The 13,239-nt window shown below is 48.7% G+C and overlaps 1 protein-coding gene across 2 annotated transcripts in view; it reads left to right on the forward strand.

Annotated features, from left to right (window-relative positions):
* The window catches only part of fn1a (fibronectin 1a), a 24,871-nt gene continuing 11,632 nt past the window's right edge, over positions 1-13,239 (forward strand). The window contains exons 1-20 of one of the 2 annotated variants that reach the window (XM_067229392.1): positions 1-17; positions 2,083-2,160; positions 2,401-2,526; positions 2,819-2,956; positions 3,111-3,242; positions 3,367-3,504; positions 4,239-4,397; positions 4,645-4,842; positions 4,996-5,175; positions 5,478-5,654; positions 7,060-7,215; positions 7,451-7,579; positions 7,685-7,828; positions 9,666-9,956; positions 10,095-10,271; positions 10,384-10,512; positions 10,596-10,685; positions 10,856-11,050; positions 12,054-12,332; positions 12,804-13,067. In XM_067229392.1, the coding sequence (XP_067085493.1) occupies position 17; positions 2,083-2,160; positions 2,401-2,526; positions 2,819-2,956; positions 3,111-3,242; positions 3,367-3,504; positions 4,239-4,397; positions 4,645-4,842; positions 4,996-5,175; positions 5,478-5,654; positions 7,060-7,215; positions 7,451-7,579; positions 7,685-7,828; positions 9,666-9,956; positions 10,095-10,271; positions 10,384-10,512; positions 10,596-10,685; positions 10,856-11,050; positions 12,054-12,332; positions 12,804-13,067 (3,181 nt within the window). In that variant the 5' untranslated portion in view covers positions 1-16. Of the gene's footprint in view, positions 18-1,652; positions 2,161-2,400; positions 2,527-2,818; positions 2,957-3,110; positions 3,243-3,366; positions 3,505-4,238; positions 4,398-4,644; positions 4,843-4,995; positions 5,176-5,477; positions 5,655-7,059; positions 7,216-7,450; positions 7,580-7,684; positions 7,829-9,665; positions 9,957-10,094; positions 10,272-10,383; positions 10,513-10,595; positions 10,686-10,855; positions 11,051-12,053; positions 12,333-12,803; positions 13,068-13,239 lie in introns of those variants that run through there. The other variant, XM_067229391.1, reaches the window with a different exon arrangement.

The raw sequence follows: 13,239 nt of genomic DNA on the forward strand, positions 1-13,239 counted from the left end.
TCCACATCTCACTTCCAGTAAGCTCCGTGTTGTTGAACCATGTACCCCCTGACTCAGCTCCCAGCACCGGTCCTCGGCTCTGAGGTCTGCCAGCACTGCTCAAGTCTGGAGCTGATCAGTGTGTCATTGCCCACAGAGTCCTCTGATTCACTTTTAATGGAAGAACCTTGTTGGTCTAGGCAATTCAGGAAGCCTCTAGAATGTTGGCAAACTCCAACCAAAAACAAACCACAGAAAATACTTTGTCCACAACCTTGTGTGGGTTCAAACTTGGTGTTCCCCAGGGTTCCTCTGTAAACCTGAGGTATACATTACATTCAGTAAATAACTGACGTGATAACTGACGGTGGAAGTCTATTACATAATGATTGAGAGGGAAAGGTTGACTTAATTCCCCAGTGCTTCGAGTGTCGACTCCTGGACCTAACCACAACAGAACACAGGAAGAGATTTGCACATAATGCAGATTAGCACATAAACGCTCAGGGCAGAGGGGGAGGGGCAGGGGAATGGGGACCTCATGAGTAAAAAACATCCCAGCCACAGAAACTCCTGTCTCACTCTGACCACTGGATGTCTGCAGGATGTGTTGAATCCACGTATGAGTCATTTGACATTTCGTTCTAATTCCATAACATATAATTCACGGTTGTATACATTTGCATTTACCGTAGGTACAGCTTGTTAGCATTGCCACAGAGAAATCACCCAAAGGTCAACAGTTGAAGTCTCTCCTCTATAACATATCTTGGAGAGAGAGCTATCTGTCAGCAGTTTCTCTATCGTACAGAAACATCTGGAGTGTTAGGAAAGATAGGAAAAAGACCCAACAAGGTTTATAGAATAAAAAGAGGTTGTACTTTTCTGACTGGAGGAGGCAGGTGTAGATCATCTATGGAGACAGGTCAGAGCTACAAAGTCTGTTTTTCTAGAAGCTTCTATCTCAGTCTAGTTGTTCCAGTAGAGCTGAGCTCTGTGCATATCCTTTTTGCAAGGTTGCACTGCTTCATGAAAACCACCCCTGGTCAATGAACCCTATGAAATGCCCATAAATAGTATGTGGGTCAGTGGGACTTGATGTTGAAGAGACTGAAAGGCCCATCGCTACATGATCTGTAGAGGAGTGGAGGTGGAGGAGCTGTTCTTCAGGGAGGACTACTAAGTCCCATTAGTTTTATCTCAGGACAGACAGATAGAGTTTCTACTCTGAGTTGGCCTAATTGGGAGCATATGTGAGTCCTGACGCCAGCCGAAGCTCCGTGTGTGTGTGTGTGTGTGTGTGTGTGTGTGTGTGTGTGTGTGTGTGTGTGTGTGTGTGTGTGTGTGTGTGTGAGTGTGTTTAAGCAGTAGAAATCCAACCCTTGATTCTCCTTTATCAAGCCCAGAGCTTCTAACCTTAAAAACCAAATGTCTCCAGGCGTCTAAGGCAGTGCAAACTCAGACGTCAAGAGATGATATTTATACCACCTTCAATTATGTAGTTCTGAATCTCCATGATGAAGCATAGTTTATTAGAGACTATAAAGCTTGTGGATTCAAGCTCTCAATCATTTACTGTCTCTATCAATCTTAACTGCAATTAGCAATAAAAAGAAGATGATAAGTTCGTTTTTAATTGGCTATATATAACCGGTTTGTTTTATGTTGTAAACAAACTTTCGAAAATATCTATTTGACCAATTAATTTGAATGACGATCGATCAAATTTAGCAGATCTGAAGCCTAGTTAGACCTACACTAGTTTTCCTTTGTCTTTTTTTTGGATGTCTTGAATAATGTTGAGCGTGGGTCGCGCTTGTTGAGCCCTCCTCCTGCGGAATGCATGCCCAAATAAAACCGCTCCTGCGCTGTGAGATCTACTCTCATAGCGGCTGGGAGGCAGTCGGGGGCTTGTGACTTGGCTGCTTGGGAGAAGTTTGGAAAAGGGGGAAAACGGGAAGCCGCAGACTTGTGCACTTTCAGATTTTAAGGGAACGTCAACCCACAGTGGATTTTTGTCCTAATTTGTTTACTTCTGATATCTAAAAATGTCCAGTATCCCCTTTACGCGGGTGCTGGTGGTGCTTTGTATCGGCACCGCAGTGAACTGTATGCCGAAGGGGACAGGGAAAACCAGACGGCAGGTTGCCAATATACCTTCTGTATCGTCGGTGTCTCAAGGTGAGTCACCCCTTTCCTTTACAATGACAGAAATAACACTTTATTATTTCACTAACTAGCTCGAAAATTATTTTTTTTCCGTGTCACCAGAAATAGCACAATATCGAATAATATTGAAGCAATTTTGTTGCAACATAGTTGCAAAATATGTTTTGGCATACCGTGGACTGTGAAATATATAGTCACAGAACATATTTGTGCGTGAGGCAATGTCACATCTAGCCTGCTCTCCCTCCCCAGACGGATGCATAGAGAATGGGCAGTTCTATGAGCTTAATGACCAGTGGGAGCGGTCCTATCTTGGCAATATGTTGATTTGCACTTGTCACGGTGTGGCAGGGATCAAGTGTAAATCGAAACCTGAAGGTGAGCTTGTATTTTCGTCTCTGTATTGTCCTGTACATGGTTAATGCAAGTCATTTTTGCTCTCACCACTTCTTACAAATGTTATCATTGTGTAAAGAGATAACAATGAATCAAGAATACATATCACATCGACTTACCAAAACCTCCTCCAGTTGTCCACCAGCATTTCTGCTTCGTTGTTTAAAAGTTTATATTGTAGAAAGTATGTCTGTGTCTATGAGTGTGTCTTTGTATCTGTGTGTGTGTGTAAGCTGTGTTTCCTAATCCCCCACACGGAACAATGAAACCACAGCTGTGGAAACCTGCTATGACAAGATCAATGGCCAGTCATACACGGTGGGTGAGACGTACGAGAGACCCAAGGATGGGATGATCTGGGACTGTACGTGCATCGGCTCTGGCAGAGGGAAAATCAGCTGCACCATTGCTAGTGAGTGGGCCACCCGCAAACAACCACAACCTTTTCCAAACCTCTGTCATGCAGCTGTGGATAGCTTGTGGTCTGGTTGGGCGATGGGGGATTGTGTGTGTGTGTGTCTGTGTGTGTGCGTGTATGTTAATGCCTGTATCTGTCTGCCTGTCAGACCGCTGTCATGAGGGAGGCCAGTCCTATAAGATAGGAGACACCTGGAGGAGGCCTCATGAGACAGGCAACTATATGCTGGAGTGTGTCTGTCTGGGAAACGGCAAGGGGGAGTGGACCTGCAAACCTGTCTGTGAGTTTATCACTCGTCTGGAAACGATGTAGCTGGAAGTTGTCTCCTTACTGAACTGGGCTCATTAAAATCTAACCGCTTTCCTCTTCTATCTCCTCTTCCTCTTTTCCTCCCCTTTCTGTAGCGGAGCGTTGCTATGACAACACGGCGGGGACCTCCTACGTTGTTGGAGAGACATGGGAGAAGCCGTACCAGGGCTGGATGATGGTGGACTGCACCTGCTTAGGCGAAGGCAGTGGGCGCATCACCTGCACCTCCAGAAGTACGAACTACCTGTGACCTTTCACCCCTGACCTCAGAGCAGGACTCACCCTCTCTGACCCCATTCTGTCTGGCAGCCTTGTAGACAAGACCTGTTTCACAGCTGTGAGAGTGTGGTCACTGTGATTAGCCATACTGTAGACCTAGTAATTTTCCATTTAGATGAGTTATTTTCTCTCTGCATTCTTCTTCTACGCTGCCTACAAGCTCCAGCTGCCTCCCAGTGTTGTCAGTCCCCAGAGAGGGCAGCAGCATAACTCGACTGGCACTAGGACCTTCTCACAGTGGTTACACAGCCCAAACCAAAGGAAAACTGTCGCTGGTGTCTGTTAAGGATTTAACTAGTCTGTGGTGGAAAAACAGACCAGTCATTCCAATCTGGAGTCATTATGCACTTCCTTAATGAAAGCTTCTTATGAGACATTTGAGACTGAAAGCTTCCAGATTAAATCACCACTTTCAACCACTGCAGATCACTTTTATACCAGGGGTAGATCTAATCTAGGTTTGAATCTAGATTCAATTATTCAGGTCTTCTCTAAACACACAGGGGAAGAATATCTCATGTTCCTCACTTTGGACTTCAGAACCAAAATCTCCAGAGTAACGGGAAGACTCCAGGAAATCATTTTTAGATCCAGGAAATCATAGCTAGGTCCATGAAACCGGCATGTGTCAAACAGCTTTTAGCTTGTGAATTTGAGTGCTCCCCCCTTTTTCTGTGCCCCCGCCCAGACCGCTGTAATGACCAGGACATGTTGGCGTCCTACCGTATTGGAGACAGCTGGACTAAAACTGATGACCGGGGGCATATGCTCCAGTGTCTGTGTACCGGGAACGGGCGAGGGGAGTGGAAGTGTGAGAGACACGCCTCGCTCCACACCACAGGTCTGGGTGAGGCACACACACACAAACACCACACACACACATAACTATCAGCATCACCAGTCTAACAAGGATGACACATTGAGCGAGGGCCGGTGGTTCCTCTGTGATCTAATTACAAGTATCTGCTGACAGGTTCTATCTTGGGAATCTGTTGAGGGATTTTTTGGGGGACGTTAACCCAAAGTAAAATCAAACCGATGCCTTTGCGTGTTTTGTTGTGTGAACCATGTTTGTGCAATGGTGAATGTCCTAGGCACAGGCTCGCGTGTGGTCACCAACATCCAACCAGCGGTGTTCCGGCCAGAGGGTCTCCCAGAGCTGGCCCAGGAGGGAGCCTGTCCGACGGACACGGGGGCAGCCTACTCCCTGGGCATGCGCTGGATCAGGAGCCAAGGCAGCAAGCAGATGCTGTGTACTTGCCTGGGCAACGGGGTCAGCTGTGAAGAGTGGGGTGAGGAATGGTTCTGAACACTTCTCTACTGTCTGACCTGTTGGGGCCAAACACTGCCGCAACCAGTGTCCCTATATGTTTGAATGTGTTGTCATTTTTTCTGACAATCCTGAATGAGGTCTTACGTGTGTGTGTGTGTGCGGCTGTTTTCAGAGGGCCCGTCCCCAGTGTACGGAGGGAACTCTGACGGCCAGCCCTGCGTGTTCCCCTTCGTGCACAAGGGAAAGACCCACTACTCCTGCGCAACTGACGGGCCTGACGGGCAGCTGTGGTGCTCCACCTCCTCCAACTACGACGCCGATGGAGAGTACTCCTTCTGTACAGAGAAGAGCGGTGGGTGGCTCAGTGTTCCAGGGTGGCTCAGTGTTCCAGGGTGGCTCAGTGTTCCAGGGTGGCTCAGTGTTCCAGGGTGGCTCAGTGTTCCAGGGTGGATCGTGTTCCAGGGTGGCTCAGTGTTCCATCCAGTGAACTGACTAAACATCATGTTAAGTAGAGGATCACTGCCAACCTGGCCTTCAGCTTAGCTCATCATCGTTTGAAACACTGTCGCTACTGGGTGTTGTTTTTTAATAAGAGAGATTTGAAAGGTTGGTCCAGTGTAAAAACCTGTGTGGCCTCTCTGCATGTGTTCACAGTCATGGTGACAACCAGAGGTGGGAACTCCAACGGTGCGCTGTGCCAGTTCCCCTTCCTGTATAACGGTCACAACTACACAGATTGTACCGCCGACGGACGCCGCGATGGCATGATGTGGTGTGGAACCACCTACAACTATGATGGGGAGCAGCGCTTTGGCTTCTGCCCCATGGCTGGTGAGTAGGAAGAGAAAACCCTCTGAGGCCGACATGTAGAAATCTATTACGAGTTTAATTGCTGGACAGTTAGCCCTGAAATAATATACTGACAAATAACCTGCACTTTAAAACCAGGTGCTTGTCTCCTTCTCTGTATTATCTCATGATTCTAGTAGGCTGAGACTTCAATGCTGCAATGGTGGGTCAGATTGGCACCACAGATAACTTCTGGGGGCTTGAGATAGGACCTCACACTCCTTATCAAAGCCTGTATGCGTGAGGATCAGGGTGGTGGGTGTGTGTCGTTTTAACGTCGGAGTGACAATGAGAATGGCATCTCCAGGGGATCCTTTTGTTTTTCATTAGCTGCTTAGAGAGGAAGAATTTAAATTGTAAGGACTGAAAGGAGAGACGGGTGTGAGATGATCTCCCCTTGTCCCTCCTTCTCCTCGGCTAATCAGATTATCATGGCACCTTCTCTTTTTGTCTCTCCATTTGTCTCCATTTGTCAACACTAAGTCTGTCTGGCAGAGGTCACAGGGAAAGCACAGCTGTTCACAATACTGACCAGTTACATGGCCTAAGTACAGTGTTTAACAGTGATTTGGTGAATGAGTAAATTACCATGGGAAAGGCCTCTGATTGGTCATAAAGAGGTAATGGTGATGACTGGTCTCACAGCTGGACTGGCCTGGGCCAGCAGCCAGATCTAATAGAACTGGTCTCAGATGGACAGACCCAGATACTAGACCCCCAGACCCAGATTCAAGTCCTGGACCTATACCTTGATTCTGACCCTATAGGCCCAGATGGTGGGCTCCTAGCTTGGATTGGACTCAGTCCTCCAGATCCTGCCTTAACACTGACCCAGGCCCAGACCCATGTCCAGCCCAAAGCCAGAGAAAGCTACAGACAGAGGGTGGCTGCTGGCCAATGTCTGCCTGGCAGAGTAAGGTATGGCTGGGCTCCAGAACAGCTGCAGTCAGCCTCCTCAACTCCTCCACAGACGTGGATACTCCCCTCTTTACAGGCCGATCCTATCAGGACACATGCCTGCAAGCGCACACACTCGCACACACACACACACACACACACACACACACACACACACACACAAACAAGTAACATGTAAACCTCTCATCTCCTTTTTAATTAATCCACCAATGCTCAGTGGGCCATGAGAATAATGTCTACATATGTCGCTCAGATGTAGGAACAGGAATACACACACACACCACACACACAAACACATGTGTTTGTGTCTCTCAACCGTGAGCAGTGAGTAGGAATCTCCTCAAATGGTGACTGCTTCACAATACTGGATTTCTCAGTGGTTTAGCAGTTGGGTCGAATGATAAAATGATAATCTGATCATCAAAGGAAATGCTTGTTTACATGTGGCTCCCATGTTGTATTCTTCCAGCACACGAGGAGGTGTGCACGACCAGCGAAGGGGTGATGTACCGCGTGGGCGACCAGTGGGACAAACGCCATGACATCCTGGGTCACATGATGCGATGCACCTGCGTCGGGAATGGTCGAGGGGAATGGAGCTGCCAGGCCTATTCACAGCTCAAAGGTGAAGGGCCAAACCTGTCTAGACCACACATCTGACATAGCAGGAGGTCACTGAATGGCTCACAATGCTTCTCTGCATTGTGTGTGTGTGTGTGTGCAGAATCAGGTTTACAGTGTTTTATTTTGATATCGTTTCAGTCTTTGTTAACTCTCCGAGTTCTGTTAGCAGTGCGGTTGTACGCAATTCGTGTCTGTTTAGTGTTGTACACTGTGCTGATTGTGGCCCTCCCTCCTAGACCAGTGTATTGTAGACAGCTTGACCTACGAGGTGAACCAGACCTTCACCAAGCTCCACGAAGAAGGATACCTGATGAACTGCACCTGCTTTGGACAGGGTCGTGGGCGTTGGAAGTGTGACGCCATTGGTAGGCTCAAAAACGAATAGCTGAATTGGATTAATCACTGTACAACATTGGCTGGCATGATCATGACAGATCCTGTAATGTTGTGATTTTCTTCCTTGAACCCAGATCAGTGCCAGGAGCCGGAGACTAGAACCTTCTACCAGATCGGCCAATCCTGGGACAAGCTTATCCATGGCATCCTCTACAAGTGCTATTGCTACGGCAACGGGATCGGAGAGCTGAGTTGCGAGCCGCAGCAGTCTTACCCAGGTGAGGACATGCCCATCTGCAGTTGTCCCATAAGTCGTGGCCTGATTATTATCCTGACGGGTTTACTTCCTGTCTGGTGATTCTAAGTGATATAAGTGATATGTGTTCCATTCATGGTTTGAAAAGCAATGATTTAGGAGCTGGTTTTGGGTGCTCTCAAAGTGTAACTGGCATCCTCAGCTGTCTGCTCAACAAACAAACCCCATGTTTGTCTGTGCTATCTCGGGCCAACTACGGCTTGTGTATGTTTTCGATGGACTACACCAATCAGATGAAGCTACCACGGCTCAGAGCTGTTAAAGCTGCTCCTCCGGTCAGGCTTCCATCTGTTTGAGCTGGGTTCTCAACCTGGCTTTGAAGTGTAGCAGGAAGGGCTGGGTGGCGGGGGGGGGGGGAGTATTTCCTCCTCACCTCCTTCCCAGGCCTTTGTTCTCAGCCAGCCTGCAGAGCTTCATCCAGAATGGTTGAGACTTGTGTGGCGTTCCTGCAGCTAGCCTGTGGTGCTGCCTTGAGAGGTGACGACTGACATTCCGCTGCAGTGTTAGAATCCACTCCTACCTGGGCATCTTTAGAACCTCCCAGACTCCATGTCTAATGCTTAGACCAGCTTGCAAGCAAGCATGTTTACCTACTTGTTTCTGTGGAAATTTAAATGACCTGTTTTATAAACTTGTGTTATCGTCAAAGTACTGCAAACTGCAGACGGAGGTGACACTTTTTTTTCCTCCTTCGATTGCTGACCTCATTTGAAGTGAATTATATCTGGGGCCATTTGATTTCACCAGCCTCCTTTATTAAGATGACAGCTGTCTGTGCTGTACACAGATGTACCTGTGTTCTCAGATAAACCTGTGAGTTATCAAAGTTAGAAAAAGATCGAAAGAATGGGTGAACAACTGCAGGCTTCCAGGCTTGCTTTGTTTGCAGGTTACGAGCGAAGTTCACATTATGTTTAAGTGGAGGGCACCCCTGTCCCAGTGCAATAACCTGCCTTAATAGCATCCAGCTGTGAACTAGCTGGGGGGGGAGAGAAGGCCAGGCTGGGAGAGGAGGGGGTGCTGGGAATCAGAGCTGGAGAAGGCTGAGGGAGACTAAGGAAAGTTGGAGTTTACAGGGAAACCCGGGTATGGTGGAGGAGGAGGAAGGTAGAGGAGAGTAGAGCAGACTTTCTAGGGACTAAACTCGGTGTAAGCCCCCTCCCAGTCTGGGAGCTCTGCAACTGTAATTGAGAGAAATTGGGACCAGATTTTGCAAAGGGTGTTTCGGGTTAACCGAGCTACAGTTTCAATAGCAGGGATTTTGTCCTGGTCCCTTTGTAATACGACATTGTTTGCATCTTAAAATCGTCGGATTACTCTATTACAGAGTGTTCTGTATTTGGCTGCTGCTTTGTGTAGTTTGCTGTCAGAGTTGACTATAGCAGGGAGTTAGAGACTGTGGGGCTTTTCTCGTTGCGTGTTGAAGCTCAGCTAGGAATCTGACATGGATGTGCTAGTTTTCCTACTCAGACCCTGTCTAACAAAACTGCAAGACTCTAACATATGTTCTGTTGAACTGGGTCTGTGACATTGAAGGTAATCACAGAAACAAAAACTTGGATGAATAAATAATCAAAATTGAGTATTTTCTGCTGACATTTTGTAATATGTCACATTTGAATAACTTTGTGCTCTACTTATGAAAACAATCGTGCTCTACTTATGAGGTAATTTCTCCCTTGTATTCAGAAGGCCCTTTTATAGGAAGCTCCTTGTCTACAAAAATACAATGTCAAGATTTCTTGTACAATGCTTTTTTACAAATGAATATTTTGTCACAACCCTGAACTGTCTTCCAGGTGGTAACCGCCCTGTCCAGGTGATCATCACAGAGTCTGGAAACCAGCCCAACTCCCACCCCATCCAGTGGAACGCCCCTCAGTCCGCCCACATCACCCAGTACGTCCTCAAATGGCGACAGAAGGGCACCAGTAGTCCGTGGCGTGAGGTGAACATCCCCGGGCATCTCAACTCCCACACCATCTCTGGCCTGAGGCCTGGCATCACCTACGAGGGTCAGCTGATAAGCGTGCTGCGCTTTGGGCGCCGTGAGGTCACACGCTTCGACTTCACCACCAACTACGGCTCCTGTGAGTACGCAGTCTGCCAGACTGGTGCCTTACTCCCAACTGGACCGCTCGGTTCGGCTTTTTGGGTTCTGAAATGTGAGCTCTGCTAAACCTAATGGGGATGTGTATTTGGATCCAACTCTCCTCCCTTCCTCCCAGTGGCCACGTCAGAAGGAGAGACCACCCAGCCTCCTCCGATGGTGGATACCTCTGAGTCTGTGACAGAGATCACCTCCAGCAGCTTTGTCATTTCCTGGGTGTCGGCATCCGACACCGTGTCTGGCTTCAGGGTGGAGTATGAGCTCAGCGAGGAGGGCGGTCAGCCCACCGTCCTCGGTACGTAAACACCCGCAGCCGCACACCATGTTCCTCCCCTCCCGTCGGATGTCTTCCTGCGCTGTTGTTGTCCGACATACTCAAGGAGGTGTGTGTGTGTGTGTGCTTCCAGACCTGCCCCACACGGCCACGTCTGTCAACATCAACGAGCTGCTGCCGGGGAGGAAGTACACGGTCAACGTTTACGAGGTCACACCTGCCGGAGAGCCCAACCTCATCCTCACTACCTCGCAGACCACTGGTGAGTACCTGCACACACAAAACACACACACACTTGTAAACACACAGTCCACACAGTACCTGTAAGTCTCCCCTCTCTTCCAGCTCCTGATGCCCCCTCTGACCACGAGGTGGAGGATGTGGGAGAGTCCTCCATCATAATCAGCTGGGACAAGCCCCTGGCCCCCATCACTGGTAAGCACTCCCCTCCCAAACCCAGTTTCGTCCAATCCCAGACCAACACATAACGCCTAACCTCTGTCTACCATCACTGAGTACCTAGGCCAGTGAGTACCATCACTGAGTACCTATGCCAGTGAACTTTAAGCTAAAGTAAGTGGCTTTACCTGTGTGTGTCTCCCTAGGCTACCGTGTGGTATACACCCCATCAGTAGAGGGCAGCAGTACAGAGCTGACCTTGCCCGACACCGCAACCTCTGTGACCCTGAGTGACCTTCGACCAGGGCTGCTCTACAACATCAGCATCTTTGCTGTAGAGGACAGTCTAGAGAGCGAGCCTATCTTCGTACAGGTCAACACAGCTGGAGACCCACTTCCAGGTAACTACAGCCCAGTCATATAAAGAGTCTCATATCTAACTCTACAGACATTGTAATGTCTAAATCCTTCCGTTTCGTTTGCCTGAATGGAGCTCAGAATCCTCATTCTGGACTCAGTTCTGCAATGGAAAGTAATCTGATGCGTTCACAGCTAAAATGCTCCCATTATGTGTCGACTGGAAAGAGTTATGCTAGGTTTCTCTTTCGGGCCAGTCAGGGCCAACCGAGCAGATGCTGGAAGCTAAAGGCATATGTGTGTTTCGTCAGTGTCTGTGTGTGTATGGCCAAATAGGGTGATGATAGATTTGTGCGTAGCTTCTTTGGAGAGACGAGTTGGACCCCTGCTGTTTCGGACTGTTAAACGCCCAATGACAAATCATTGAGGGCAAAAAAGAGAACTGCACTCTCTCTCTCTCTCACTCTCACTCTGTTCTATCGTCTTTTCTCTTCCCCCTACCCTCCGCTCTTCCTTTTTCGCTCCCACCCTTTCCCTTCCTGTGGTGGAAGCTGGGAGGATGTTGTGTTGCTCCGGCCTTGCTCTGTCTCTCTCAAGCTGCCCAGGAATGTGATGACTTCATGACCTCAGGTTGTCCACTTGATCCAGGGTGTCGTCTCCTGGGTTTGATGTCTCAGTTTACTCAGATGGTTCTGCCATCGCTCCTCCCTCTGCCTCTGTGATCACTGTTATCTGTTTGAAAGCTGCTCAAACAGCATAGCAGAGGGAAAACACACTGCCGGTCCTTTCTAGTGTGTTATTCTCCATGGTAGGGTGGTTTGCCAGTCTGTGTTATGAGGGTTCTCCCTGTCTAACTAAACGTTTTTTTATTTTATTATTGCTGTCAGCCATATGAAACTGGGCTTCAGAAAGCATATAGGAGGAACCTTGGGAAAATAAGAGAGGGGGGGGGGTTGTCTCGAACACACAAGGTTCAAAAACACAGCTTTCCATAAACCAGTCATTTCAAACCGTGTTTGACATCTTCCCTGGTTCTTCTATCCTCAGAGGAGGTGAATTCCCCAACAGACCTGCAGTTCTTCGAGGTGACCGACGAGAAGATCACTTTGACCTGGACGGGACCCGCTGCTGAGGTGTCCGGCTACCGCGTCACCGTGGCCCCTGTGGATGAGGATGGGAAACCCCAGAGAGAGATGCAGCTGCCTACCACTCACAACGGCTACGCTGAGGTGACCCACCTGCAGCCTGGGACAGTCTACCGGTTCACCATCTACACCCTGAAGGGTTCGGAGGCCAGCCAGCCACTGGTGGGGGAGCAGGCTACCAGTGAGTACACAGACAACCTCACACACACACACACACACATAAACACACACACACACACACACACACACGTGGGCCTTACAGCAGGAGTGCTGTCTGAGGATCACATCTTTCTCTGACTAACACACACACACACACAGGGCTCTAAATTAACGATTAATTAAATCAATTTTTTGGGGCAGTTACATTACCCATGTGGGTCCCGTTATCGGCCGTTCAACCACTTTCAAAAGAGTAATGTGAAGTCATCTTGACATTCAGACATTGATTTGAGCCCCACGACTGTATGGATTACTATTGTGTTGCAAATAACCTAGACCCATGGTGTCAAAATGCTAAAAACACAACAATTTACATTTTGGGACAGGTCAAGTTGGGATGGTTAATTTTGCACCCCCCCCCCCCCCCCCCACACACACACACACACACACTGTAGCACAGTCACTAACCAGTGTGTTTCTGGTGTCTCTCCAGAGCCTGACTCCCCTGGCAACGTCCACTTCACTAACGTGACCGAGGACAGTGCTGTGATGGTGTGGTCCGCTCCCAGGGCCAGGGTGACGGGTTACCGTCTCTTCCTAACTGTGGAGGGCTCCAACCCCAAGCAGCTCCGCCTGCCCATCAGGCTGACCCAGTACACCCTGCTCAACCTGCGCCCCGACAGCCTGTACACCGCCACGCTTCACACCGAGCAGGACAACAGCCTCAGCGAGGGCGCCTTCGCCACCTTCTCCACCGGTGAGTGTGAATGGGAGCGAGGGGTGGGTCTCGAAAGCTCGCAAGATGTTTCAATAGGTTTATTTTTAGGGTATAAAATAGTTATGAAAGTTTGTATATATTTGCTGGTATTCACTGCTCATTCTCACCACGTCTCCTATCGTTGGACAATCCCATCCCAGACAGGTCTTGG

This window comes from Osmerus mordax, chromosome 2 (assembly GCF_038355195.1).
Source record: "Osmerus mordax isolate fOsmMor3 chromosome 2, fOsmMor3.pri, whole genome shotgun sequence".
NCBI classification, from domain to species: domain Eukaryota; kingdom Metazoa; phylum Chordata; class Actinopteri; order Osmeriformes; family Osmeridae; genus Osmerus; species Osmerus mordax.